General features: G+C 43.3%; 1 protein-coding gene and 1 long non-coding RNA gene across 3 annotated transcripts in view; one reads left to right on the forward strand and one right to left on the reverse strand.

The window, feature by feature from the left end:
* Positions 1–10,775: 10,775 nt before the first annotated feature.
* Positions 10,776–15,977, reverse strand: LOC105481150 (mannose binding lectin 2). 2 transcript variants are annotated; one of them, XM_011740502.2, is made up of 5 exons: positions 15,876–15,977; positions 14,591–14,786; positions 13,816–13,932; positions 12,386–12,454; positions 10,776–11,629 (listed from the first exon to the last, which is right to left on the reverse strand). In XM_011740502.2, the coding sequence occupies exons 2-5, from the start codon at positions 14,775–14,777 to the stop codon at positions 11,256–11,258; spliced, it is 747 nt and encodes a 248-aa protein (XP_011738804.1). In that variant the 5' UTR covers positions 14,778–14,786; positions 15,876–15,977; the 3' UTR covers positions 10,776–11,255. The 2 variants fall into 2 exon arrangements, with proteins under 2 accessions (XP_011738804.1, XP_011738795.1); XM_011740493.2 differs by having other exon boundaries at positions 15,806–15,953.
* A 981-nt stretch (positions 15,978–16,958) lies between these two features.
* Positions 16,959–25,069, forward strand: part of LOC105481147 (uncharacterized) — a 293,709-nt gene continuing 285,598 nt past the window's right edge. Inside the window, exon 1 of the long non-coding RNA XR_986795.2 lies at positions 16,959–17,137. This is a non-coding gene — a long non-coding RNA (uncharacterized lncRNA). The remainder of the gene's footprint in view (positions 17,138–25,069) is intronic.

Below are 25,069 nucleotides of genomic sequence, written 5' to 3' on the forward strand. Positions count from 1 at the left end.
AAATACTGCTTCCTGTGCTCCCAAGGAAAGGAAATGGTGCTGGAAATGAAGCCCCATTTCTGCCATAGTGTATGAGAAGATACCACTCAGGGGGTTTTTCTCTTTGGGGACAGCGATCATAGAAATGGAGGATAGCTGAAGAGGTACTGGGTGGAGGGTAAATTATTTTTCAGATGAGATATCTTATACCATGTCTGCATCCAGCTGAGAAGGATGAAATAGAGAAAGAAAACCAGTAAAGCAAATTGGGTTACTTGCTGGAGAGATATCCTTGAGTCACTGAGAGGAGGGTGAGGTTGAGAACATAAGTAACTTGTTTGGCCTTAGAGGAGAACACAGACAGTTCATCCATGATAAGAGGAGGGAGGCCAGAGTTTGTGGTCACTGATGGAGGCACATTGGGACATTTGGTTGTGAGAAAGGAAGTTATTTTCTGATCATTTTCGATTTTGCAGCGAAGTAAAAAGCAAGATCTTTAGGCAAGAGTAAAGACTGGAAAGTGTGGCAGGCTTAAGAAAAGAGGATAAGGTTTAAAGTTAGTTAGTATCTGGAGGCATGGCAGAGTAAGGGAGAGAAAATGCAGCAGGATTACTGGGTGGCACTTGGGGTTACTTGATGTTAGAAGTCATTAATTTACAGGGAGAGAGGCATCATGATTGTATATTTTTCTACAACCAAGGTCAGCTTTGCAGGCGCGGGTAAAGAGTAAATGGAGAGTAGAATTTTGACATGGTTGAAATTGTTGTCCCCCAAGACACTTAAAAGAGGGAGGGAATTATTAAAGGAAGTGGAAATTGCAAAAGAGTGATTATAATAATTAGCCTTGCCACCTAAGTGTGCAGGAGGAAAGTGAGGACAAGAGGATAGTGAGGGGCAGTGACACGATGATTGGCTCAAGGGTTACATGGTCCTAGGAAGTTCAAGAAGTACTGTTGTCTGGTTCCAGAAAGAAATGAGGTGAGGAGAACAAAACTGTCCCCACAGATTTATCCGTGCATTTCAATTTTCAAAAAAGGGTACCAGAAAGTTCATCATTACACTGGTGACTTTATAAATTCAGCATGGCAAATTCCATTCCCTATCTGTGGTTCAAGTCAGTTCAGTACTATGAACTCAGGCTGAGCTCACTTAAATACTACACAAGGTTGTGGAAAGTCCATTCCATGCTTGCCAGTGCCTGTATTTTTCATGATCCTAATAGTCAAGTGAAACCATAACATTAGAAGCATGTTTATATTGTGTCATATGTCATTTTCAATTTATTGTAAGCTTGGATTCTTCTTTTGTAGAATAGCTTGATACAGAAGAGTTTTGGAAATGACACTGTGTGAATAAAGTGTTAGCAAAACCCTTTCTCCCATTTATGAAATTTGACCTTGGGTTAACTTTCTAGTTCTGTTTGCCTGGAACCCTGATCAGGGTGGAAATCCAGCAGTGTTAATGAGCAATATTGCTTACAAAAATGACCTGTGATCGGATCATGAACTACTTCAAACTGGGAGGACAGAATGGAATAAAAATATCAGTTTCTGAACCACAGTCTTGGACTTTCTGAAGTGCGGTGCTTCTTGTGTCACATATGTCCCTTGTGGAGACCTGGAAACTTTGCCTATGGAGCTATTGTCATAACATATATTGGCTCCTATCAGGAATAAGGGGCTTTCAAGCCAGGGTCAGTTCTCACCCATTACTGTACCTACTTGTGTAGGTCTAACTCGGTCACACCTGAAGTCTCCCTGGAGGGGCAGAGAGCAGCCCCTAGACTGCTGTGTGACTCCTGTCAGGCCTCCTCTCACTGCAGAACAATGTTTGGTGCTGTCCTGATGGCAGGCTGTGTTCCTTTTCCTATCTTTCTATCCTTCTAAATCCAGGACTAAGTGTGGCCTATGACGAGTCTAAATGCATAGTTGTACTAAGAAGATGGCAGAGTGCATATTGTACCTGGCTGTCATTTGTAAGCATATATGCACGTCACTCAGTATTCTAACGCAACCCAAACTCGATATGAAAAGGTAAACTGAATTCTGGGGTTTACATGAGACTATAGTTATCATCAATGACTGGATTTTCAAAACTTTTATGTTTATTAGAGCACTCTGTCTCATGTAAGGGAATAAATTTGAATTAAACAATTACTTTTTGATAAAATTGTTCTTTAACCTCTTCTGTGTATTTGTGTTCCATGTAAGATTTTGATTGAAATAAAATTGTCTTTAATTTTGCCAAGTAGAAACATCCACTGCTCTGTAGCTGTCACGTAGAAGATGCTCCTGAACCTCCTGCATGCTGACAGCGTCAGGGAGCTCAGCACCCAGAGGCAGGATACTCCACTCTCCACAGCGTCATTGCCTGGGTGTCAGCTTTGGGATGTACTGGAAATTGTGCCTTGCCTCTGCTGCTAGTGGTTGCATTCTAAAATATTTCTTCTAATGTGAGGGGTCAGAAGCAGGAAGGGGAGCTTAATATTATGCAAGAAGCTTCAACTGGACTATCTATCTGCCAAACGTAGTGTGGGAGGGGTGTGTGTGTGTGGTTGTGAATGTGTGTGTGTGGGACAGGTCTCATATATCCATTTCCAGCCCCACTCCACAAGTTATCTCATCATTCATGAGTACTTCCTGTCATTCTTCCCATGGCCACTCTCCAGCTGAGACTTCTGACACAGACCACATCATGGATAGGAGCAGAGAGACCCACTGAGATCCTGGGTTAACAAATGTGGGGAGAGAAGCCACTCTTGGTGGGAGGGAGGTTGGAATAAACTGATTGCAGACAAGAATGGGAAACAGACTCTTGGTGCGTGTAGTTGATAAGGATGCTGTTACGAAAGACTTAGAATTGGGCATGGACATCCACAGCTGCAGAGTTTAAGGGGCCAGCACTAAAAAAAGACCACGTCTTAGAACAGACAGGAGTGGGACAAATATATCAAAGGACACAGAGAAGAATCAGCCTTTCAGGGGCCTCCAGGAATGACAGAATTCTGTTGCTCATGAGTTCAAGACATTCTTCATTCTCCATGAAAAGGTGACCCCATGAATCCTGAAAGAGGAGTGACTGGAGTTTGCCTCATTACCTGCAGACACCCTTTACAGGAGAAGGGTTTTACTGTTGGTGGTGGCCACAGCATAGAGATTGTCCAAATGACAGGTTCATGACTCCTTCAGGAGCGTGTGGTTTTTCATGAGTCTTGAGGAAAAACCTCCATGCATACTTGTTTTAGTTTCCTAGGATGGCTGTAGTACATTAACACAAGCTAGGTGGATTAAAACAACAGAAATTCATTTGCTCCAGTTTCTGGAGTCCAGAAGTCTGAAATCAAAGTATTGGCAGTGCTACACTCCCTTCAGACACTCTAGGGGAGAATCTTTTTCTTGCCTCTTTCAGCCTCGGCTTTCTTTTTACTTCCTTCAGTGTTTGCAGATGTTTCTTTGCTTGTGGCTGCATTGCTTCAATCTCTGCTTCCTCATTCCTTCCTCTTCTTCTTCTGGACATCTGTCTCCAAACTCCCCTGCCCATCTTGATACATGTGATTTTATTTAGGGCCTGCAATGGACTGAATGTTTGTGTCCTCTCAAAATTCCTATCTTGAAATCTTAACCCTCAATATGATGGTATTAGAAGTTGTGGCCTTTGGAGGTGATTAGGTCATGAGGGTGGAGCCCTGCTAAATAGGGTCTGTGCCATTATTGGAGTCTGTGACTCCAGAGAGCTCTATCAGTCTCTTTCTACCATGTGGGAACAAAAGGAGCAGTCAGCTGTCTAGAACCCGGAAGAGGTCCAGAACCTCACCAGAACCTGGCCATGCTAGCATGCTGATCTTGGACTTACATCTTCCAGGACTGTGAGAAATAAATTTGCTATTTATAAGTCACCCAGTCTACAATACTTTGTTATAGCAAACTGAAATGGCTAAAAAAGGGCCCAACCAAATAATCCAGGGTAATTCCTCCTCTCAAGATCCTCAATCATATAACGTATAAGATAGTATGCACTATTTTTCCCTGTAAAGTAATATTCACAGGTCCTAGAGATTAGGATATGAATGTATCATTAGAGGTTACCTTTCAGCTAACAGTACTTTTCATATAAAATTGGTCAAACTGGTAAGCCCAAACTAACCATTACTATTCAGATATTGGTGCCCAGAAGGGTGCTCTAAGGGAGCAATCCCTTTTCCTGATCAAGCATTAATCTTCCTGACTTTCCTGTTGATGCATGCAGAACTCACATAGTGAGATAGGACTGCACAAAGTTTATGTTATTCCATTTCCCATCCGGTTCATCTCCCCGCACTTTCCTCTGTCTCATCCATCAGGCCCTTCTGGGTAGCAAATGTACAGTTACAGGGGTCTCATTCAGGTAGGGGAATTTCCTGGGTCTGGGGCCTCCCTTAGGCCCAGGTAGGTGTGTTACTTTCCTCATGAGACATACTAGGCCTGTGTTCTTCAGGTCCATGAGGGTGGTGATGGACTCATGGACACAGAGTTCTCAATGGGTGGCCAAATGACTGCCTGTTGCTGGCAAAGGCCCTATTTCCCTCTGTGATGATGGATTCCTGCAAGGTCAGAGCTGGAGAAGAGAGGGATCACAGTCAGACCTTTGAGTAGAGTCTGGCTTCTATGCATCTATAAGTGTTTGTATGTTTGCTGTATAAGTGTTTATTTTGTGTGTCTCTTGGGTGTTTGTGGTATGCGTGCTTGTGTGTGTGTAAGGAGGGGTATGGTACTGCCTCATCATCTTTTTTTATGTATAATTCTGTCCTTCATTGTGAAAGTGGTTGCCTGTCCTCAGCAGTTTCTTCTTTTGACTGTCCTCGGCAGTTTCGTCTGTAAGTGATGCCTCATCAGGTGGGATGTTAAGGGGAGACAAGTCTGAAAGTAAAAGCTAGGTTACATAACACTGGCCAGAAACTGGGAGAGAAGAACAAGAGGAATGGCTTGAACCTATTTATGACCTGGAGTATGGATTAACACATGGAGAATATGCTTGATGACATGAGTTTGGAGTGAGATAGTTGTGAATTTTCAGCTTTCTAAAGCTACTTCACATGAACTGTAAGCTTGCTGCAAGTATCCCAACATCTTAGGTTCTCTTTTCCTCATTTGTAAAATGATGTTTTATGAGGTCATGGTGCAAAGTTTCTAAGTGGCACATAACAGGTACTCAGAAACCCCTTCTACAAGTTTTTCTTCACCTCTTATTCCACTGATTCTCCTGTAAAGATTTAAATCACATGGCACCCAACCTGTGCACATACCTAGCTCACTCCTGGTCCTCTCCCAGCCAGCTCCCCGATACTCACTTAGGTTGCAGTGACAAAGTCCTGCTGTGGGTTACATGGGCTCACTGGGCCCCAAAGTTCCCCCTCACCCTTAGCTAAAAACCTGGTGTCTGTCTGAGGGTGGCCTGCAGCTCCTTGCCCAGATTGGCCTTCAGTACTGTGAAGACACCTTCCTGTGAGGTCAACATCGAAGCCATCATTATTCTCATGAGTGCAGGCAGGCCCCAGTCCTTGAATCACACACACCACAGTAGCCCAGTCCCTCGTCATGAATCCCCCAGTGGGGATGTGAGCCCAGACCCAGGAGTGACTTTTTATGGAGGTCCTGGCAAGCACATGAGAATATCTCAATTCATTCATTCATTCATTCATTCATTCATTCATTCTCTCTCTCTCTCTCTCTCTCTCTGTTTTTGTCTTCCCCCTCATAAAACTGAAGCTCAGAAGGATGTTTTCTAGGGAACAATTCAGTCTACTGTAGTATACACAACAGGAGTCCCTGTTGCTAAGTGTATTCATTTTCTAGGGCTTCCATAATAAACTACCACAAACTGGGTGACTTAAAACAACATAAATTTATTCTCACACAGTGCTGGAGGCTAGAAGTCTGAGATCAAGGTGTCACCAGGGTTGGTTCCTACTGGAGGCTCTGAGGAATATTCTTCTATACCTCACTCCCAGCTTCTGATATAGGCCATTGTAGGTAAACAGCCCTGAGGAATTAGCAGCAGTTTCCTGGCTGAATGGCTCATCATATTCTGTGTTTTCTCATGGAACGGAAGATTTTAGTAGAAACCAAGTTTGTAGGCAGATGTTTCAGAAGAAGCTGGCTGAAGTTTCTGATACCAGTATTGTCCACAATCTTTGGCATTCTTTGTCTTAAAGATGTGTCACTCCAATCTCTGCCTCCTTCATCACACAGCATTCTCCTTGTGTAACTGTGTGTCCAAATTTCCCTCTTCTTATAAGGATACCAGTTAGTGGATTAGGGCCAGCTCGAATCTAGTGTGGCCTCATCTTGTCTTTATCATAACTATAAAGACCCTAATTCCATATAAGGGTGCAGTCATAAGTCTTGGTGGTTAGGACTTGCATAGATTTTTTTTTTTTTTTTTTTTTTTTTTGCGACACTATTTAGTACACATTAAGGAATGGGAATGCCTGATCAAGGACATTGAAGGTGGTCTGTCATGTGTTTCCTTTCTCCTCTGGTCCCTGGCCATCCCTTCCCAGTTTTGTCTTTTATCACTGGCTTATAGCAGTTGTTTCTGTATCCTTTGTATCCTTTGACAGATACAGGCCAATATTTGCAAATATTTTTTCTCCCAGTCATGGTTTGCCTGTCTTCCTAATGTTTAACAAACTGAGTTAATCTTTAATTTTGATGAAATTCAATTTATCATTTTTACTTGAATAATAATTGAGTTCTCTAAGACAATTTTGCCTAATGCTAAGTTACAAAGTATATCTGTACATTTTAAACCTAGATGTTTTTAGCTCTTATGAAATAAAACTTTAAGAGAGTGAGCTAGCAAGAGATAGCCAGAATGTAAATAGAAAACAATGTAACAGAAAGGAATGTAGCTCTTATGATCCTTTGTACTTGTATGTTATCAGTTATCATGTCTCCTCTCTTTTTGCTGATTTCGAGTCTTCTCTGTATTTTTCTTATTTTAGCTAAAGTTTGGAAATTGTATCATTTCACAAAAATTAATTTTGAGTTTCATTGACCTATTTGCTTTTCTACTCTCTATATCATTCATTTCTGTTCTGATCTTTGTTATTTCCTTCCAAAAGGGCAAAATATTAGTGAGAATATAGAAAATATGCACAAGACCTAATGATATACTAATCAACTGTAAAAACCACATTATTTCTTGTGCACATAATACATTTGCCATTCTAAATCATAACCTAGATCATAAAATCTTAACAAATTTCAAAAGATTGAACTCATAGAAAAGTATATTTCTGGATACAGTGGAATTAAACTAGAAATCACTTACAGGAATATAGCTTTTTAAAATGCTCAAATATTTAGGAATTAAACAATACACTTATAAATAAACCACAAGTCAAAGAAGTCACAGTGATAATTATAAAATAATGTGAATTGGATATGAAAAACATATTTTGAATTGGTGACAAAAGATACACATCCAAACATGTGGTATGCAACTGAAATAGTTCTTAAGTACAAATTATAACTTTAAATGATTGTATTAGCAAAGAAGGAAGGAAGAAAATCAGTTCTCTAAATGTCAATTAAAAGAAGCTAGAAAAAGAATGGCAAATTAAACCCACGGAAGATAGATACAAGAAAATGATAAAGATCGGAACAGATATAAATACATGTAATCATAGAGGTTAGCAGAGAAAACACCAAAAAGAAGCTTTTGGAAAAAATTAATAAAATTGACAAATCCTTTGCAAGATTGATTAAGAAAAAAAGAGACAGGCCAAGCACAGTGGCTCACGCCTGTAATCCCAGCACTTTGGGAGGTTGAGGCAGGCAGATCTCCTCAGGTCAGGAGTTTGAGACCAGCCTAGCCAACATGGTGGAACCTTGTCTCCACTTAAAAATACAGAAATTAGCTGGGCATGGTGGTGGGCATCTGTAATCTCAGCTACTTGGGAGGCTGAGGCAGGAAAATCTCTTAAACCCAGGAGGCAGAGGTTGCAGTGAGCCAAGATCGTGCCACTGCACTCCAGCCACTCCTGCCTAGGTGACAGAGTGAGACTCTGTCTCAAAAAAAAAAAAAAAGAAAAAAAGAGATAAAATACAAATAATTATAACAGATACATAGGCACTGCTATAGATCCTACTTATATTGAAAAGAAATATGAAGGTATTTTAACAATTTTATGGCAATACATATATATTCAGAGGAAACTGACACATTCATTGAAAAATATAACTCACTGAAACTGAACAAAAGACAGAAAATATGAACAAGTTTAGATCATGAGAAATTAAATCTGAAATTAAAATCATTTCCCAATAGAAAACACCATTCCAAGATGGCTTCACTGGTGAATTTATCTAACATTAAAGTATAATTTTACACAAATTATTTTAGATAATGGGAGCATGAGGGCACATCACAGCTCATTTTAATGAGGCTTACATAACCTTGACACCAAAACCTAGCAAGTGCATTAAGAAGGGGAAAAAAAGCTGGTATCTCTCATGAACATAGGTGCAAATGTGCTAAACAAACTATTAATAACTCCACTCCAATAATATATACACAAGATTAAATGTGATTAAATGGAGTTTATTCCATCAAAGTAAGGTTGACTTAATTTGTAAAAATCAATGCATGTTATTTATAATATCACATTATCTCATTAAAAAGCTTATATCTAGTGGCATGACTGTGTGTATTAAGACCTAAAATATAGTATCCTGATACTTTACTACACACTTTAAAGGTGTTAACTTATTTCATTGTCCCCACAATTTTCATGAAATAGGAATCATTATTTTCTCCCAGCTGCAAATACATGGCTTAAACACAGAGTGTTTAAGTAACTGGCTCCAGATCATGTAGCAATTAAGTGACAGAGCTGTGAATCCAGTTTAGATAGGCCTGACTGGAGCACTTCATTATATTGTCTTTCAGGAGTCTATGCCTGTTCTGGAGGTCTCTGTATTGGGGTTGCTAACCAGTGCAATAAGGTAAGAAAAAAAGTAAAGCAATTGGGAAGAAATAAGTATTGCCATATTTTCAGCTTACAAGACTATGCACATACAAAATCCAGAAGAATCTACAAATTACTAGAGTTAAGAAATAAACTTACTGAAGTTACTAAACATCGTAAGACTACATACAACACTTAACTGTATTCCTGTCTACAACAATAGAAAAGAAAAAATATTAAAAATATATTTTTAAAATCCCTAACAGCACCAAAACAAGATATATAAGGTTTTTAAACTAAAAATGCCAAAACATATTAATAAAGTTAAATAAATTCTAGTTAAATGAAGAGATACACGATGAACATCGATTAGAGATTCAGTAGTAAGTTGTCAGTTCTGCATAAGTTGATTCATCAAGTCAGTGTGGTCCCAATGGAAACCTCATCAGGCTTTTGCAGAAATTGAGAAGCTGTTTCTAATATTTATATGGAAATCTTGACTTGAAGAAGAACAAAGCTGGACTATAGTTACAATTATAAATGTACAGTAATTAAAACAGGGTACTGTTTGACACAAGCATCAACAAATAGACTAGTAGAATAGACAGCCCAGAAACAGACACACACACATACAGTTACCTAACGTACAAAAATGCACCACCCTAATTCAATGGAGGAAAAATGGTCTTTCCACAAATAGTGCTGTATCAAGTGGATACCTGTTCTACCAGGAATAGATAGAATGTTTATTAATAAAACTATTAGAAAAAAATGGAAAAATATCTTCATGATTTTGGGATGGGCAAAAATTTCTTAAACATGACACAAAAAGCACTAATTTTGGAAGAAAATATGAATAAATAAGACTTTCTCAAAATTAGGAAATTTTGTTCATAAAAATTCAACATTAGGAGCAAGTCAAAAACTAGCAAAATATTTGTAATACACATTACAAAGGACATATTCAGAATGTAAAAATAGCTTAAAAGTCAGTAAGAAAAATATTGGCTAAGTAATTTAAACAAAATACAAAAGACGTGAATGGGTACTTCATAAAAGAAGATACCCAAGTACCCAATCAGCAGATAAAAAAGTGTTCAACCTTATTACATGTTGAGGAAATACAGATTAAAACCATGGAGAAATATCACTTTACATCCACAGTAATAATTAAAATTAAGAGAACTGAAAATATTGACTTTTTACAAGCACATAGAGCATCTAGGACTGCCACACATTGCTGGTAGGAGCATAAATTCATACAATCACTTAGGAAAACCAGCAGTATCTACTGAAACTAAATACATGCTTTCCTCATTCTCTACTAGTTCCACTCCTGGATAGGTAAATTCATGCACCATGTCCACCAGAAGACAAGTCCAGGAATGTTCATGGGTTCTCTTCTTCATGGCCAAAAATTGGAAGCCACTTAAATGCCTATTAACAATAGAAGGGATGAACTGAGGAATATTAATATAAGGGAACCCTACATGGCAGTGAAAAGGATGAAACTTCTGTACATATGACATGAATGAATCTCACAGATTGAATTCTGAGTAAACAAGACAGACAACATTACACACAGTATGATTCCAACTACACAATGTTTATAAACAGACAAAATTACTGTGCAGTCATGGAGGTCAGAACAGTATTTTCCTAGAAGTTAACACTAGAAGGACTTATAAAGGGGCTTCTAGGAAGTCAAAAACATCCCATATTTTAATCGAGAAAGTGAGTATATAGGTATGTATGTGAGTGAGAATTTGTGAATCTGTTTGCTTGAGATTTGTTACTTATGTTCTTTACATGGTTTAATATCTCATTAAAAAGAAAACAGAGTTCATAAAGTTACAAAATAGATTTTATTAATACCTGAAACTTGTTAAAAAGCTATGGTATTAAATTGTGGTGATGTCATTAGGGGAGCCCTCTACCCAAAGAGAAAGGAAGGCTCAACAGAGCACAGGTGTTTGTTGTAAATGGAAAAATAAATCCATCTTATGTTCATATTGCAGCAAGTTAATGCTACTGAAAGTATTGCAGCTTAGTTAAACTAGATAATTAACATAGGATGCAAAAGATAGGGTCTTGTGGTATATATTAAAAATATATTGTTATATAATTAGCATGACTACTACTGCTGCTACTAACTACTACTACTATTATTATTACTTTGTTGGTGCTGTTAGTGATCATTTTTAGTGACTGCCACAAAAGGAACAATACTGGATAAGGGGAAATTGATATAATTTATCTTTTCAAGCAGACTGTGGGCCTGCGGGTTGCAGTAAAAAGACAAGGAGGGCCTGAGTGATGTGACCCTTCAGATAGGGAACTCGCAGAGGGCCAGATGGGAAGAGGAGCAGGGGATGTCATTCCACTTGCCATTTTTCAGTAACAATACACAGTCTTCATTAGAACCAGCATTGTTGGGCTCACCATCGTTCCAGTTTGTGTAGGTCAGTTTATTTCCTGTCAGATCTACAAACTCCCCTTCTGTGTTCTCATCAGTGATGCCCAGGAAGGCTTCCTCCTTGATGAGATTCTGGATGGCTCTGTTCTCTGCAGCATTCCTGGGGGTGGCCACAGAGGCCTGAAACTCGGCACACAGGGCCTTCACTTTGTCAAAGGTCATCATTTCACCATTAGTCAGGAAGAACTTGTTCCCAACTTGTCTGCCCAGAGAGAAGGTCAGCCCTAAAATGTGAAAAAGTGGGTGAAATTGGCTTATCTTTAAGCCCAACTCAAGGTATTTCTCAAGAAAAAGTCTTCTAGAGTAGAGTTGCCAGATAAAATATAGCATGTCCAGTTAAACTTGAATTTCAGACAAACAATGAATATTTTAGTATATCTCCTATATAATGTTTCAGACATATTTATACTAAGAATGTTTTTAAGCTGAAATCCAATTTAATTGGTGCTTTGTCTTTTTCTTTGTTAAATATGGCAACCCAAATGTGAACAGACAGACTGGTACAAAGGCCTCTCTGTGCTTTCAGATCAGAATTCTAAAAGATATATAATTTGGACTTCCAAATTATAAATTATTAACTTGAGACCAAACAAAAAATGTCTGAAAATATTTGCCCGAGGCAGGTTAGACCCCATGTCCAGGTCTCAATACCAGTGCAACAAAGGGATATAAGTCCCATTTTCAGTGAGCAATATCAGAGGGTAAAATATTAGGGTCTCTCGAGTTAGACTGACTTCCATCTATAAAGCACCCCTGCCATTTATTAGCTCTGTGCATTTGAGCAAGTAATTTAACTTCCCTTTGCCCCCATTTCTACCAAAATGTTGTGAGAATTCCATGAGGTCAGAATACGAGAAATGCCTATCAGGGTACAGAAAATTATATGCATTCAATAAATATTTTTTGCATTCTATAAATATTTGTAGCATTCTATTTTTCCCAAATTTCAAGCTGCCTGGAGAGTAAGAGAAAAGGCTTACATTTTTTGATACGAGCCATTTCTGTTTGCAGAGCTTTTCTTTCTGAGGCAGCCAGGCTACTCTCACAATCTAGAAAATTAGAACAAAGTAAAGAAGCATTGTTGAGAAGGAGCCTCGGAACTGTGCATATACACGAGAGTAGAGTATCTTTTTCAAATTGAAAAAGAAGCTTATTTTACATTGATGTTTACACTTCAAAGGAAAATAAAAAATACTTAAAAGTCAAAAGAATGAAAAATCTCTATTTTCATCCAACCCCAAACGTCACTCTTTGTCTGTTTACTGTATCCCAAAGTACACGTACATATCACATGCACACATATACTCCCTGATTACTTAGCAATCCATAGGCCAGGTTCTTCACAGATTATTTCTTTCCAAACAAATTGTTCTATCAAAACTAAAAAGAAATTTCTTGAGGCATTACTCTATTATGACCTGGTGAAGAGTGACTAAAAAGATTACAGGGTTTTTGTCTTTGGAGAGGTTTTGCTTTTGTTGTCTTTTATTTTGTTTTTGTTTTTCCCAGGTTTGTTCTATTAGTCAGGAAACCAAGATTTTTGTGAGTTGCCCATTATCCAAGTGGGGAGGGCAAGAGCAAACCACTTGTTGTAGTAGATGGCAAAAATGGCCTCAATAGGGTGTAGCTCCTCTCATTTAGACACGAGTCTATTTCAGTACTCGTTGAATCTGGGCTGGCCTTGTGACTTGTTTTGACCAATACAGTCTGGCAGAAATGATAATGTGCTCTGAGTCTTCAAGAAGCCTAAAGCCTTTCTTATTTCTACTCTTGGGAATCCTGTAGTCACTGCTATGTGAAGAAGCCCTGGCTAGCCTGTTGGATGATGAGAGACGTGGTTCAATTACCCTCATCACTCCAGCTAACATTCAAACAACAGCCAGACACATGAGTGAGACTATTGGCCATCAGCTGACCACAGACATATATGAGTGAGCCCAGCTTAAACCAGCAGACAAATCACATGGCTGACCCACAGACTTGTGATTTAAATTGACGGCTATGTTTTTAAGCTATTAAGCTTTGGCTTGGTTTCTTATGAAGTAAAATATGACATACCATGGTTACATGCTTTTGTAAAAGTAGACATAATAAGCCCACACTTAAATGGTCTATTTTTTCCCTCTAGGACCAGGGCCTCACATTGAACTATTTCAACTGATGGAGAACCCAGGCTCAGCTCCTACAGGGAGTGCCTGATGAGGGAGTTGTCTTGAAAAGTTTGTAAGTCTGTACTCAGGCACTTATAGGAATTCCCTAAGGCTCTAAGAATGAAAAGAGGGCTGAGGGCACTGGGTCAGAAAGCAAATTTGGGTATCTTCCTTTGAAGGAACAGGAGAAGGGGCACACCAGGTACTCAAGGTCTCAGAACCCTGGGTGCATTCAGCTCGGACCTTGCTGGAGTCCTTACCTGGACTCTCTCCAGGGTCTCCTTTTTGGCCCTTTGGTCCTGGTGACCCAGAAGACCCTGGATTTCCTGGAGGCCCCAACTTTCCAGGAGGGCCCTGTAAACCTCTGAGCCCTTGGCCTGTTGGAAGAAAAAGGAAATGTGACTTAATATCTATGTTCTTTCTCTTCAAGGGTTGGATGCCCAGTCCCTTCTCAGGAGAAAGGAGACCTTGACGCAGGACTGACCTTTCTGAGCACTGCTCTCAATAACTGTATGGTATGCACCTGAGAGCAATAACTTAAGAAATAGAGTTGCCATATGGAGGTTGCTGCAGGGAGGGTGCAAAGTGAAAATTAACTGCATGTTTTTTACAAATAGTTGTGGTTCTCCTGTCCGGCCCACTGCTGCTGGATCTCCCTGTAAATAGATTCCCCCAGTAAAACCTATGTTTGCTGGCTCCAGGTCTCTACTTTGGCCTCTTGAACCAGGTTCATCCTGGTTGAAGTGAATAGGGGTCTGACATGACAATAACTACGACCCAGAGAAGAAAAATTCATCCTGTGTCCCATGCGATGGCCTGACCTGTGGGCCACTTTTCTGGGCAGGCAAGACAACTGTTAGTCACAAACTGCTGTGTGGAAGTCTGAGATGCCAGAGAATGAGAGCTGAATCTCTGTTTTGAGTTACAGTATAGTTGAGAAAAATATACTCAAATAGGACATCAGTCTCCTCATATCCCCAGGCAGTTTTCTCTAGAAGGTAAAGAATTGCAGAGACAGAACAGCCCAACGTGTACCTGGTTCCCCCTTTTCTCCCTTGGTGCCATCACGCCCATCTTTGCCTGGGAAGCCGTTGATGCCTGGGGAGTTACAGGCAATCACCGCAGGGCAGATCTTTTGGGAATCCTCACAGGTCACAGTTTCTGAGTAAGATGTTGCCACCACACTCAGGAGAAGGAGAGTGAGTGATGGAAACAGGGACATGGTCCTCCCCTTGGTGTGAGAAAAATCAGGGAAGATTATCTCAGTTAATCAACATATATGTATTGAACATGCCCTCTGTTCTACAACCTGGGTACAGGCTATATAGAAATAGATGACCCATCCCTGGACTCTAGTTGGGGATTTGGAAAAGTAAACATCCTTGTGACATTGCGTGACTAGTACTTTAACAAAGGTAGGCACTGTGATGAGCAGTGGGGATCCTAAGGAGGGGTTCTTCTGTGCCTAGGCCCCTGGTGTTGCCGCTGAAAGACTATAAACATACTTTCCATGGCAGTGAGAACAAATGGGACTGTGCATTGACACCTCGCTCATGCCCGTTAGCTTAGGGAATAAGAATGCGTGGAAACCCAGGTGTCTGTAGGAGCTTCCTCTTTCTCTCCACATCCCCTTTGAGTCCATCTGCCACCTGAATCCTATCTTTGTATCTGGGCAGCTGATTCCTCTCCAGGGCCTGTTAACTATCATTTACTCAGTGGCAGGCCCTAGGCTACAGGTTGGTGATCCAATGAGGAAGGTCTCAACCTCAGATCAACCTCAATCTTAGTCACCAGCCCAGCCCAGAATTAACTTGAGTTTGCTTCCCCTTGGTGTTTTAGACAGGTTTGCCTGGGTAAGCATTTTCTCTGAAAATTTCTTACTATGTTGGACCTGGCAGAGTGCTAAATCCCTCTCTACTTTCTGGCAGGAATTCCCCCGTTCTGTGAGTCAAAACCACTGGCAATTAGACAACTTGCCTTGAATCCCCCTCCCATTTCTCAATCTTAACCTTTCATTTGTTCTTCAGAGCTTTCTTCCAGCTATTACCCCACTAAGAATCCTCAGCAGCCCAGCCCCATAGGTCTAGGTCCTCGAGGCTCCCTTTGGAAACAAAGATAGTTTCCACTGCAGATGAACAGATAATTGAGGAAAGTCACAGGTGCTCCAGCAGAAGCAGAAAAAGAAACATCCTCAACCTGATTTCTGCCTTTCATCCCACTTCCCCCACCCCTAGAAAGACTCCTCCGTACCTCCAGGGCCATGTCAACTCCCCAAACCCTTGATCCGGGAACCCAGATTTATTCACCAGAAATGACGTACTGGTGTTTCTGCAGAGCAGGGACTCAATGACAAGGACGCTGGCCCTCTAGCCTGGGGCTCTGGCAGATGCCTCAGATTGAGGGAGGAGGCTAGGCTCAGCAATGTAGGGCCCAATCAACCTTGTGAACAAGGACAGCCCGGGCCTGGCCTTCAACTCCAGATTAATAAACAACTCTTCTCGGGACTAGGAGAAATTTAGGAGCCTCCAGCACAGTGCTCGGCAGCTGTGTGCTTCAATACAGTAAAATTTCTCTTTCAATTGCCATCCATTTTGGGAAATCTCCTTGCTGAACTACCATAACTAGGTTCACCTGGTTAGTCATGTTGAGTTCCTTGTTTCCAACAGGAAAACAAGGATACTCACAAATGCAGACATATGCTCACGCCCACCAACTACACACACAGACACGTGCATGCGTGCACACACCCATCCATGAAAGCATATAGACCTCTTGCTGCCATTAATGCATTAAGGTCATTCCTGCCTCAGACTCTTCACTTGATGTCTCCACGCCTGGACCCCTTACGGGCATTGCCAGCTAGCTCTTTCTCTTCTATTTAAACATTCCAATTTCAGAGAAATAAGTACCTTGATCACTTATTCTAAAATAGTCCTACCTAGCAGTCTCTATCCTCTTAGCCTGAATTATTTTCTCTCATGCTACTTACACTTTATGATATAGTCATTGACTTTACTGTTCCATTTTTTCATTGTGCTAAAATAGACATACCATTTTGACCATTTTATTAAGCATACAACTCAGTAGCATTAAGTACATTCACATTGTTGTGCTATCATCACCACATCATGGGACAATTTTCATCATCCCAAACTGAAACTCTCAACTCATTAAACTAGAATTCTCCATTTACCCCTACCCACAGCCACTGGTAACTTCTGTTTTACTTTCTGTCTCTCTGAATTCATCTATTCTGGGTACCTCATATATGTGAAATCATACAATAGCTCCTTTGTATCTGGCTTATTTCACTTAGCACAATGTCTTCAAGTTTCATCCTTGCAATAAGAATTGTAAACTGTGTTAAAGACTTTGGGTTTCCTTCCAAGGGTCACTAGGGGAACTGCAATAGTGGAGAGATGATCACATTTGAATTTTGCAATGTGAATTTTGCACCTTTCTGGCTATAGTGTTGAGGGGAACAGGACTGGAGAAAAGCAGATCTAAAAGGAAGTGCTTGCCGTGATCTAAGTAGCAGAAGACAGTGGCCTGGGTTGGAGTAATGGCAGCTGGATTATGAAGGTGGGCACGTTTGAGAAACAGGAGGTATTGATTGCACTTGAGAATTAGCTACAATAGTGAGCGATAATAAGAAGTTTTCATGGGCACACACATTTACGACTTGACTATCTAGGGGCCGCTCAGCTGAGATAAGAAGCAAAAGAACAGCACTTGGCAGTACAAGATCATCAGTATCGTGAGTGTTAACGGCTTGAACCATGTTCCTGTGATTAATGGGGACAGTCTAGAAGGGATGGGAGAATACTTTTATGAAGCATAGTTCACTTGATTCTCAACTACATTTCCAATATAGCTTTCAGAAAAATGCCATGTAGCTTGGGGTGTTGGGGAGCCCATCATGGGAAGTTCAGAGGCTGCGAGGCCATGTGGTGGGGATACTATGGAGGCCTCCAAACACCAGAAGAAATGTGAGTAAGATGCACTGCCAGGTCCCTTCTAATTGAAGTCTTCTTGGCTTGTGGAGGGACTGGTTTCCTTATTTCCTGCTGACCTGTCCCCTGTGCCTGGAAAAATCCAGGATGGTACAGAACCACATGCCTAAAGCCATCAATGGATATCAGGAGATCCAGGGCCTAAAGAACACAGTAGATTACTTGTTTCCCTTCTTATTCTTTAGCAGCCAGAGCTTCCCCTGCTCCTGCTCCAGTAGCAGCAGGTGGGGCGAGGTAGTTGACTCCAGGTCACCGGCGGTGCTGGCTTTAATCACAGTGCTTGCTTTCATTGTTTACCTAGTCCAGAGGTTAGGAAACTGCCCTCCAGACCCTGAAATGTCCTAGAACTGGGTTCAGAGGGTGGGGGGATCTGAGGGAAAGTCAATCTAGCAGTTAAGCCACAGATTGGAGTGTTGCCCAGTTACATCCTGCTCTCCAGAAGGCCTTTCCCAGCAGGAGAGGCCCCTCTCCACATACTGCAGCCTGAATGTCTCTCTCCACATCAATGCCCACTCTGCAGTCCATCCCATACACAAGGCCACTGTATGCATTTGTTCTGGACTTTAAAACTCTTCCCAACACTGCTTCCACTCTGGCAGCACCACAAGAAATCCACCTCACCCCAAAGAGGCTGCAGAGACAACTGCCTCTCTGATCTGCAGGAGTACTGCCTGGTGCCCTACATCCCCTTTTTTTGTAGACTAGGGTGAAATCCCAGCTCTCCCACTTCCCAACAGTGTGACCTTAGTCAAGTTCCACTGCCTTCATGTCCTTAGTTTCCTCGTCTGGGAAAGCAGGAACCGCTGCCTTGACTGTAGATTGGTGTATCCTTAACTGGTCCACAATCAGAGTGCATGGCACACTGCTCACCACGACAGCCTGCTTAAGAAAGGCCTTCATTCCCTCCAGGGTGACTGTTCAAGCGTCTTCTCAGAGTGGGAAGCAGCGTTCTTGGGTGGCTTCATGTGGGAGGCATGGTTTGAGATTCGGAACCAGAAGGCTTGGTTTTGACTCATGAATGTGAGCTTAGACTCCATATTCTGGCTGAACCTCAGTTTTATACCTTTCGAATCAGATTTTGAACCCCATTCCCTTTCCCACTGGGATGCTGTGAGTAGGACACTAGGAATGAGAATGTTACTGCTCTCCAAGCGAGGACCATCAGAAATATGCTTATAGTCAGATAAAATGGATTTATTATTTTTAGTTTTTTTTTTTTTTTCCGTTTGTTTCTACAGGAATATTGAGCACAATGGTGTACCCTAGGGTTTCTCAGTAACAGGGTGTCGGGAGGGGATTTCTGTAAGACTTGGTTTTGTGTTAGGTGGTTTTGGGGGAAGGGTTTACGAAGGAGGAATCTCTTCTGGATAGGGTGCTGTCCATAAGCTGGGCAATTCTGATTGTGCATCTTTTATTTAGGAGATGAGTAGAACAGAGGAAGGCGAAGCTGTATTTTGTCAAAGAGTGGCAAATGTTTATGTTAAGCAGGAGAGGGGCATGTTTTTTGTTTTTGTGGTTCACAGAGAAACCTTTTGTCTGTATGAAGGCATGATTTTGGAATGATTTGGGGTCTTACAACAGAGTAATTTTGTTGTACACCGGTATTCTGTGGAAGTGTTCATGGTCAGCAGGGAATACCATGGTCTGGCCGTGAGAGACAGGCTGTGAGAGACAGCTGACAGCTGTAGGCTGCTTTCTGGTTGTCAGCAATGTCCTTTGTAACTCTAAGGCCTGACCTTTCCATACTTTTCATCCTGTACTGTCCTGTGTTCCAGTCCCGCTGTTTTTTCTTTGCTTGTTTTTGCTCATGAATTCTCTGAGAACGTGTAAATGTCATAGGCCTTCATTTAACCAACACAAATACACAGAACCACAGCATCTGGCAAGGACTACCTTAGCCCCCTACAGCCACGGTGTGGGTGGTCCGAGGGTGTCATATCTGCCCATGTGATAGAGACATGCTTATCTGTGACATGGCCTTGAACACAGGGTGGCTGCAGTGAAGGGAAGCTTAGAAGTTAAGATAGCAAAGACCTGCTCTTTTGCTGCAGAAATCAGAACACATGTGGCTCTCAGGGTCTCCTCAGACATTGCTTGCTCCCATTCTTCCTCCTGCCCCTTCACTCCCAGGCCTGGTATATTCCTTCCACCAGTGTCCTCACTCCGGGGCAGCTGCTGTCTAAAAAAAAACCCAAGAATTTCCTGGTGGGTGACCCTCATTTACAGGTTTCTGGAAGCAGTGACACTTCTTGCCCAGGCCCTTTCTCTGCCTCTGCTTTGACTCAGTGGGCGACCCAGAGCAGCATGTGGCAGAGGTGACCAGACAGGTTACACCCCCAAAAGGAGGTTTCTCACTGCTGCGATAAGGAGAGGGCTGAGAGGGGCACGGTCAGCACAATGGAAAGATAAGAACCAGAAGCACACGCTACTGGCTGCAACATTATTGGAAAGGAATACCAGTAATTTAAAATAAGTATAATCAATATCCATAGAGAAATCAGTGAAGATACTGCCCGTATGACACAGGCACGAGGCAGTAGGAAAGCAATGAAGTAGAAATATTAACATGGACATTAGTCATTGGAATAATAAACACGATAGAAAGTGCAAACCACCAGGGTGGATATTGCTGAAGAACACACCGAGGAACTGGGAGAGCAGAGCAAAGGACTCTTGCAGGACTGGGAAACTGGAGACATGGAAGTCAGGGGGTTGGAAATGGGAGATTCGGAGTATTAAAGACAAATGAGCAAAGCTTTCTGACACACAAAACGGAGTTGGAGAGATGGTACTCCTGCATCTAAACCAACCCAGTCACACAGATACCAGAAAGGAGGAGTGGAAGAGACAGAGATGGCGCTCCCCAGGCTGGAAACGGGGGACACAGGGAGGATACCCCAGAGAGGTGCTCACATTTTGAGGATCACCGAAAGCCATGGCTCAGTGAGTGCTTGGGCTCTAACCAATTAGACAACCAAACCCCCTTTCCTGTGACAGTTAAAAATCTAGGTATTTACGGCAGTATCAGAAATGTAGAGAGTTGGGCAGAAAAACTCTTCTTCCCAACACCATCTCACTTGATTCTTGTGATCAGCTGCATGTAACAGCCAAGCCTAGGTACAACCGGGAAAAAACCGTAAGTGACCCCAAAGAGCCTCCAATATCATGAGGCAGCTTTCCTGGTACCCTTCCTGCTCTTTTGTACCTCCCTGGGACCAGACACAGAAAGCTCAGCTGTAGATTAATGGTAGATTAATTGCATTATTAACGGATTAATTGCATCATTAGTTTACCTAATATCCCACACCGTACACTCGGACAAAAATTCACCCTCTACGCATCCAGGTGTGTGCGTGTGCAGGCCCTTGTGTACACATACTTGTGTATGTGTGTGTGGGGGGGAGTATCTGAATGTGAATCTGTGCCATTTCTTTTTTTTTTTTTTTGAGACGGAGTCTTGCTCTGTCGCCCAGGCTGGAGTGCAGTGGCGCAATCTCGGCTCACTGCAAGCTCCGCCTCCCGGGTTCACGCCATTCTCCTGCCTCAGCCTCCCGAGTAGCTGGGACTACAGGCGTCCGCCACTGCGCCCGGCTAATTTTTTTTCTATTTTTAGTAGAGACGGGGTTTCACCATGGTCTCGATCTCCTGACCTTGTGATCCGCCCGCCTCGGCCTCCCAAAGTGCTGGGATTACAGGCGTGAGCCATGTGCCATTTCTTAAAGTCTGTCTCCCCACCTGTGACTAAATGCACTCACCTGCAGCTTTGCGAGGATGAAAAGGTTTAACACTCTGGAGCCAATCAGGAAACAGACATCACACAGTGTTCAAAACAGGGGTAGTTTAATATAAATAATTATCAAACCCTGATTAAAAAGTAACTATAGAATGTAAGACATTCTCTGTGGTTCAGAACTCACTGGAGAAAGGGTACTTGAACCCACTGGGTGACTGTGCTGGTTTTTGGACCAGAGCTTCTCTGCAGTTCTGGGACAAGCAGGCATCAGCCCTCCTCCGGAGCACAGGTGGGCCAGGCAAGCCGCAGGTGGTGGCCGCAGTGGTCGCGCAGAGGTAGTGGGGCGCAGGTGCAGCAGAAGGCCTGAAGCGCGACGACCCTGTCGGGGGGACCACTGCTTCCCTAAGATTGCGGGAGACACACCTAGGGGAAGAGGGACGAGCAGAGGCAGCACAACAGAGGTGCAGCAGGAAGCTTCGGTCCCGGAGTCCCTGCCGCAAGGGCTGCAGGGGATTGGTGGCGAGGTCAGGGCGCGACTGCAAGCTCCCGGATTCGCGGCCAGACTGTGTGTTCCAACCGCGGTGCCTCCAGATGTTCTCATCCGCCAGGCCGACCCCCGAGAGGGCCTCCCGAAACTGCAGGAGCCCCCTTTTTCTTTCTAGACCTCTAGACCTTTCTAGAGGTCTCTCTAGCGCCCTCTACTGAAAAAGCTTTGCATCGTGCTCACTCGAAAAACGCTGAAAGGAATTCTGTGGTTTATCACAGAGCATGTTTCAAAGGGTAAATTGGGAGCTGAGAGTCCTTTGATGCCCTGGCACAGTAGGTGTGTCCGCATCGTCGTGTGCACGGTAAGTCCACAGGCCCTGTGTGCTCCCTCTGTCTGCAGATGTAACATGAAGAGTCCCTCCAGCCCGGCCTCACGGGAAAACTGAGCAGCAAAGGAAGGCAGAAGGGTGGGCCTTGCCGGCTCTGGGCCCCGAGGCTTGAGGCTGGGCTCCCTGTTTCTTCCTTCCCTCCTTTCCTCTTTCCCTCCTTCCTTTCTTCCTTGCTTCTCCCTCCTTCCCTCCCTGCCTCCCTCCTTCTGTCCTTTCCTCCTCCCCTCCCTGCCTCCCTCCTCCCCTTTTCACCTTCTCCCCTCTCTCCCTGCCTCCCTCTTCCCATCCCCGTCTCCCTTGTCCACTCCCTGCTTCCCTCTTCCCCTCCTTCCCTCCCTCTTCCCCTCCTTCCCTCCCTCTTCCCCTCCTTCCCTCCCTCTTCCCCTCCTTCCCTCCCTCTTCCCCTCCTTCCCTCCCTCTTCCCCTCCTTCCCTCCCTCTTCCCCTCCTTCCCTCCCTCCCCAGGCACAACACATTGGCCCCCAGCCCAGTGCAGCTTTAAGAGACCCACTTACCTCAGAGGAACCCAACCAATCCCCACAACCACCTCTCCAGAATAGGAAGATGGAGTTACAGGTGAGTCTGTCCTGGACAGAAAAGTAGAGATCCTGGAGGAGAGTGAGTTGCACTGATTGAGAATGAACTGCCTATTGAATTGGAGGTGGGGGGACGGTCGGGGAGGGTTAAGGAAGACCTTCTCTACCAGAAGGGTCAAGGAAAGGCTGGTTCCACGGGGCTGGCTGGGCTACAGACTAGCTGCCTTTCCCCTCTGCATACAGTCGGGTACCCAGCCGCCAGACCCCACAAGTGAGGGGGTCAGGAAGGCATCACAGACAAATGTACACATATCTCGTTTTCATTCCACTCCATACTGACCTGAGGATTGTGACTTAGACAAATGCCCTCATCTTGTTGAGCCTCAGTTATTCAGCTGTAAATGGGAGGAAGGAGAGCATTTAGTAATGGTAAATATGTAAGAGTGCTAATCGGGAAGCTCTACCCACTGAGAAAACAAGAAAAAAAATTCTTGTCACCGAAAGAGAACTAAGACGGATTGCTTTCTGAGATAGGTGCGGACAGACACATGCAGACCTAGAATAACGAGGTCAGACTCACCCGGAAATACTTGGCCCCAAGTTGACTCCCCTGTTTAAACAGCGATAGAATGGTGGAGAGGGAGGATTATTCCCCTCAGGCGGCTCTGTATGGCTTCCAGGGCCATGCTGAGGGATAGGGGTTATCCGGGCCCTGAAGGCCCAAGGCACTTGAGGGAAGAACAAACTTTGCTGTGTCCCGCAGGGAAAGTATGGGTCAGCCCTGCCATCTTGTGGCCGTGCTTAGGACTGCAGGGGGCCAAGGGATACCCTAAGAGATCAGGGGTTGCCCGCCCCCCACCCGCCCCCTTGCCACCTGACACCTGTCTTCTCATTCTACACATTAATTCTGGAAAGTTACTATGTGTTAGGCTCTGGAAGGGAACCTGGGGAGACAACAGAAAACATAATTGCCTTTGTGAGCTCCCAGTATAATGGGGAAAGATGACACAAATGTATATTAATACAATTGTTGCAACAAAGATGACAAATGAGGGACTGAAAGAGATAATAATGGAGAGATCACTGAAGATTGTGTGGTCAGGAAAAACCTCGCTGGGGAATAGGAAGGATCCCAAAGTATTGAAGTAGGAGGAAGTACATTTCAAGGAGAAAGAAAAGCATTGCAAATTAGTAAAGATCTTGGCATTTGAAAGACTAAATCCAGACTCAGGTCTCCTGAACTTCTCAGGGTGCCAGGCATCTCACAAACAGCAGTACTGTATCTCCCCTCCTCCCTTTCCAAGATATGAACTCTGGGATGTAGATTCTGGGCCTGGACTCTGGTCTCCTCATTCTGGGAGCTGCTCTCTAGGCTGACCCCAGGGCCTTGACCTAAATTTTTTCTTTGAAACTTGAGTTCTAAATTTGGGGTCTGGTCCCTGTCCTGACTGTCTAGGCTCAATCCATCTGTCTTTGGGCTTGGTTCTCTGATATCATGCCTGAAGGTTAGGAGATCAGAGCTCCTGGTCTCTTTGCTCTGATCTCTGAACTTAGACCTTGGGAATCAGGACACCAAGGCCTTGGTCAGGGCTTGTGCTACTTGGATGAACTCTGGGCTGCATTCGACATTGTGGTCTCTACCCTCTGGATAGGCAGGAGTCTATATTGTAAGCCCTGAACAACAAGTCACTGGATCTGCTCCAGGTCAGGTGTCTCTGTGCTCTGCTGGCTGGTGCTTCATTTGAGGTTACTCCTTCTGGAGGTTGTTGCTCTTGGCTGTAGGGTTAGGATTTTAGCCAGATTCTTCATGCCAGGCTGGGAACAAAGGCAGCAGGTCTTGCATCTTGTAAAGCATAAAAGAGGCTCTTGCAGATACACAGGGAGCTGGGCCTGCCTGGACACTTTCTCCTGAGAAACTGCCCTAGGAAACATGGGTCTGGCCAAAGATTTGTCCTGGGAGGATCGAGGACCCACAGGCACATCTTGAAGAGGTGCAGAAACTTGCCCATCCCTGATGTCTCAGGCCAGCCCAGATACAAACACAGAAATGGAGACAGACAACCTCACACATTGGACTGTGAGGTGAGGAGAGAGGGTCAGGCTCACTGTGGTCTTTCTGTCCTGTATCTTTCACACTGCCTGGAACATGTGGGACCATAGCAAACATTTGTTAATGAATAAAAGAGTAATGAGCTATGAGAGAAAACTTAGAAAGATGTAGAAGGACAAAGGGAGGGAGACAGAACAGGCATTTGTTGAGTAACTAATGTGTGCTTCTGTGTGCTAGTTGCTTTGTAGGTAATACCTCACTTAATTCACACAACACCTTGAGGTGGCATACAGTATGTCATCTGTGTC

Source organism: Macaca nemestrina, chromosome 9, assembly GCF_043159975.1.
Source record: "Macaca nemestrina isolate mMacNem1 chromosome 9, mMacNem.hap1, whole genome shotgun sequence".
In the NCBI taxonomy this organism is placed as follows: domain Eukaryota; kingdom Metazoa; phylum Chordata; class Mammalia; order Primates; family Cercopithecidae; genus Macaca; species Macaca nemestrina.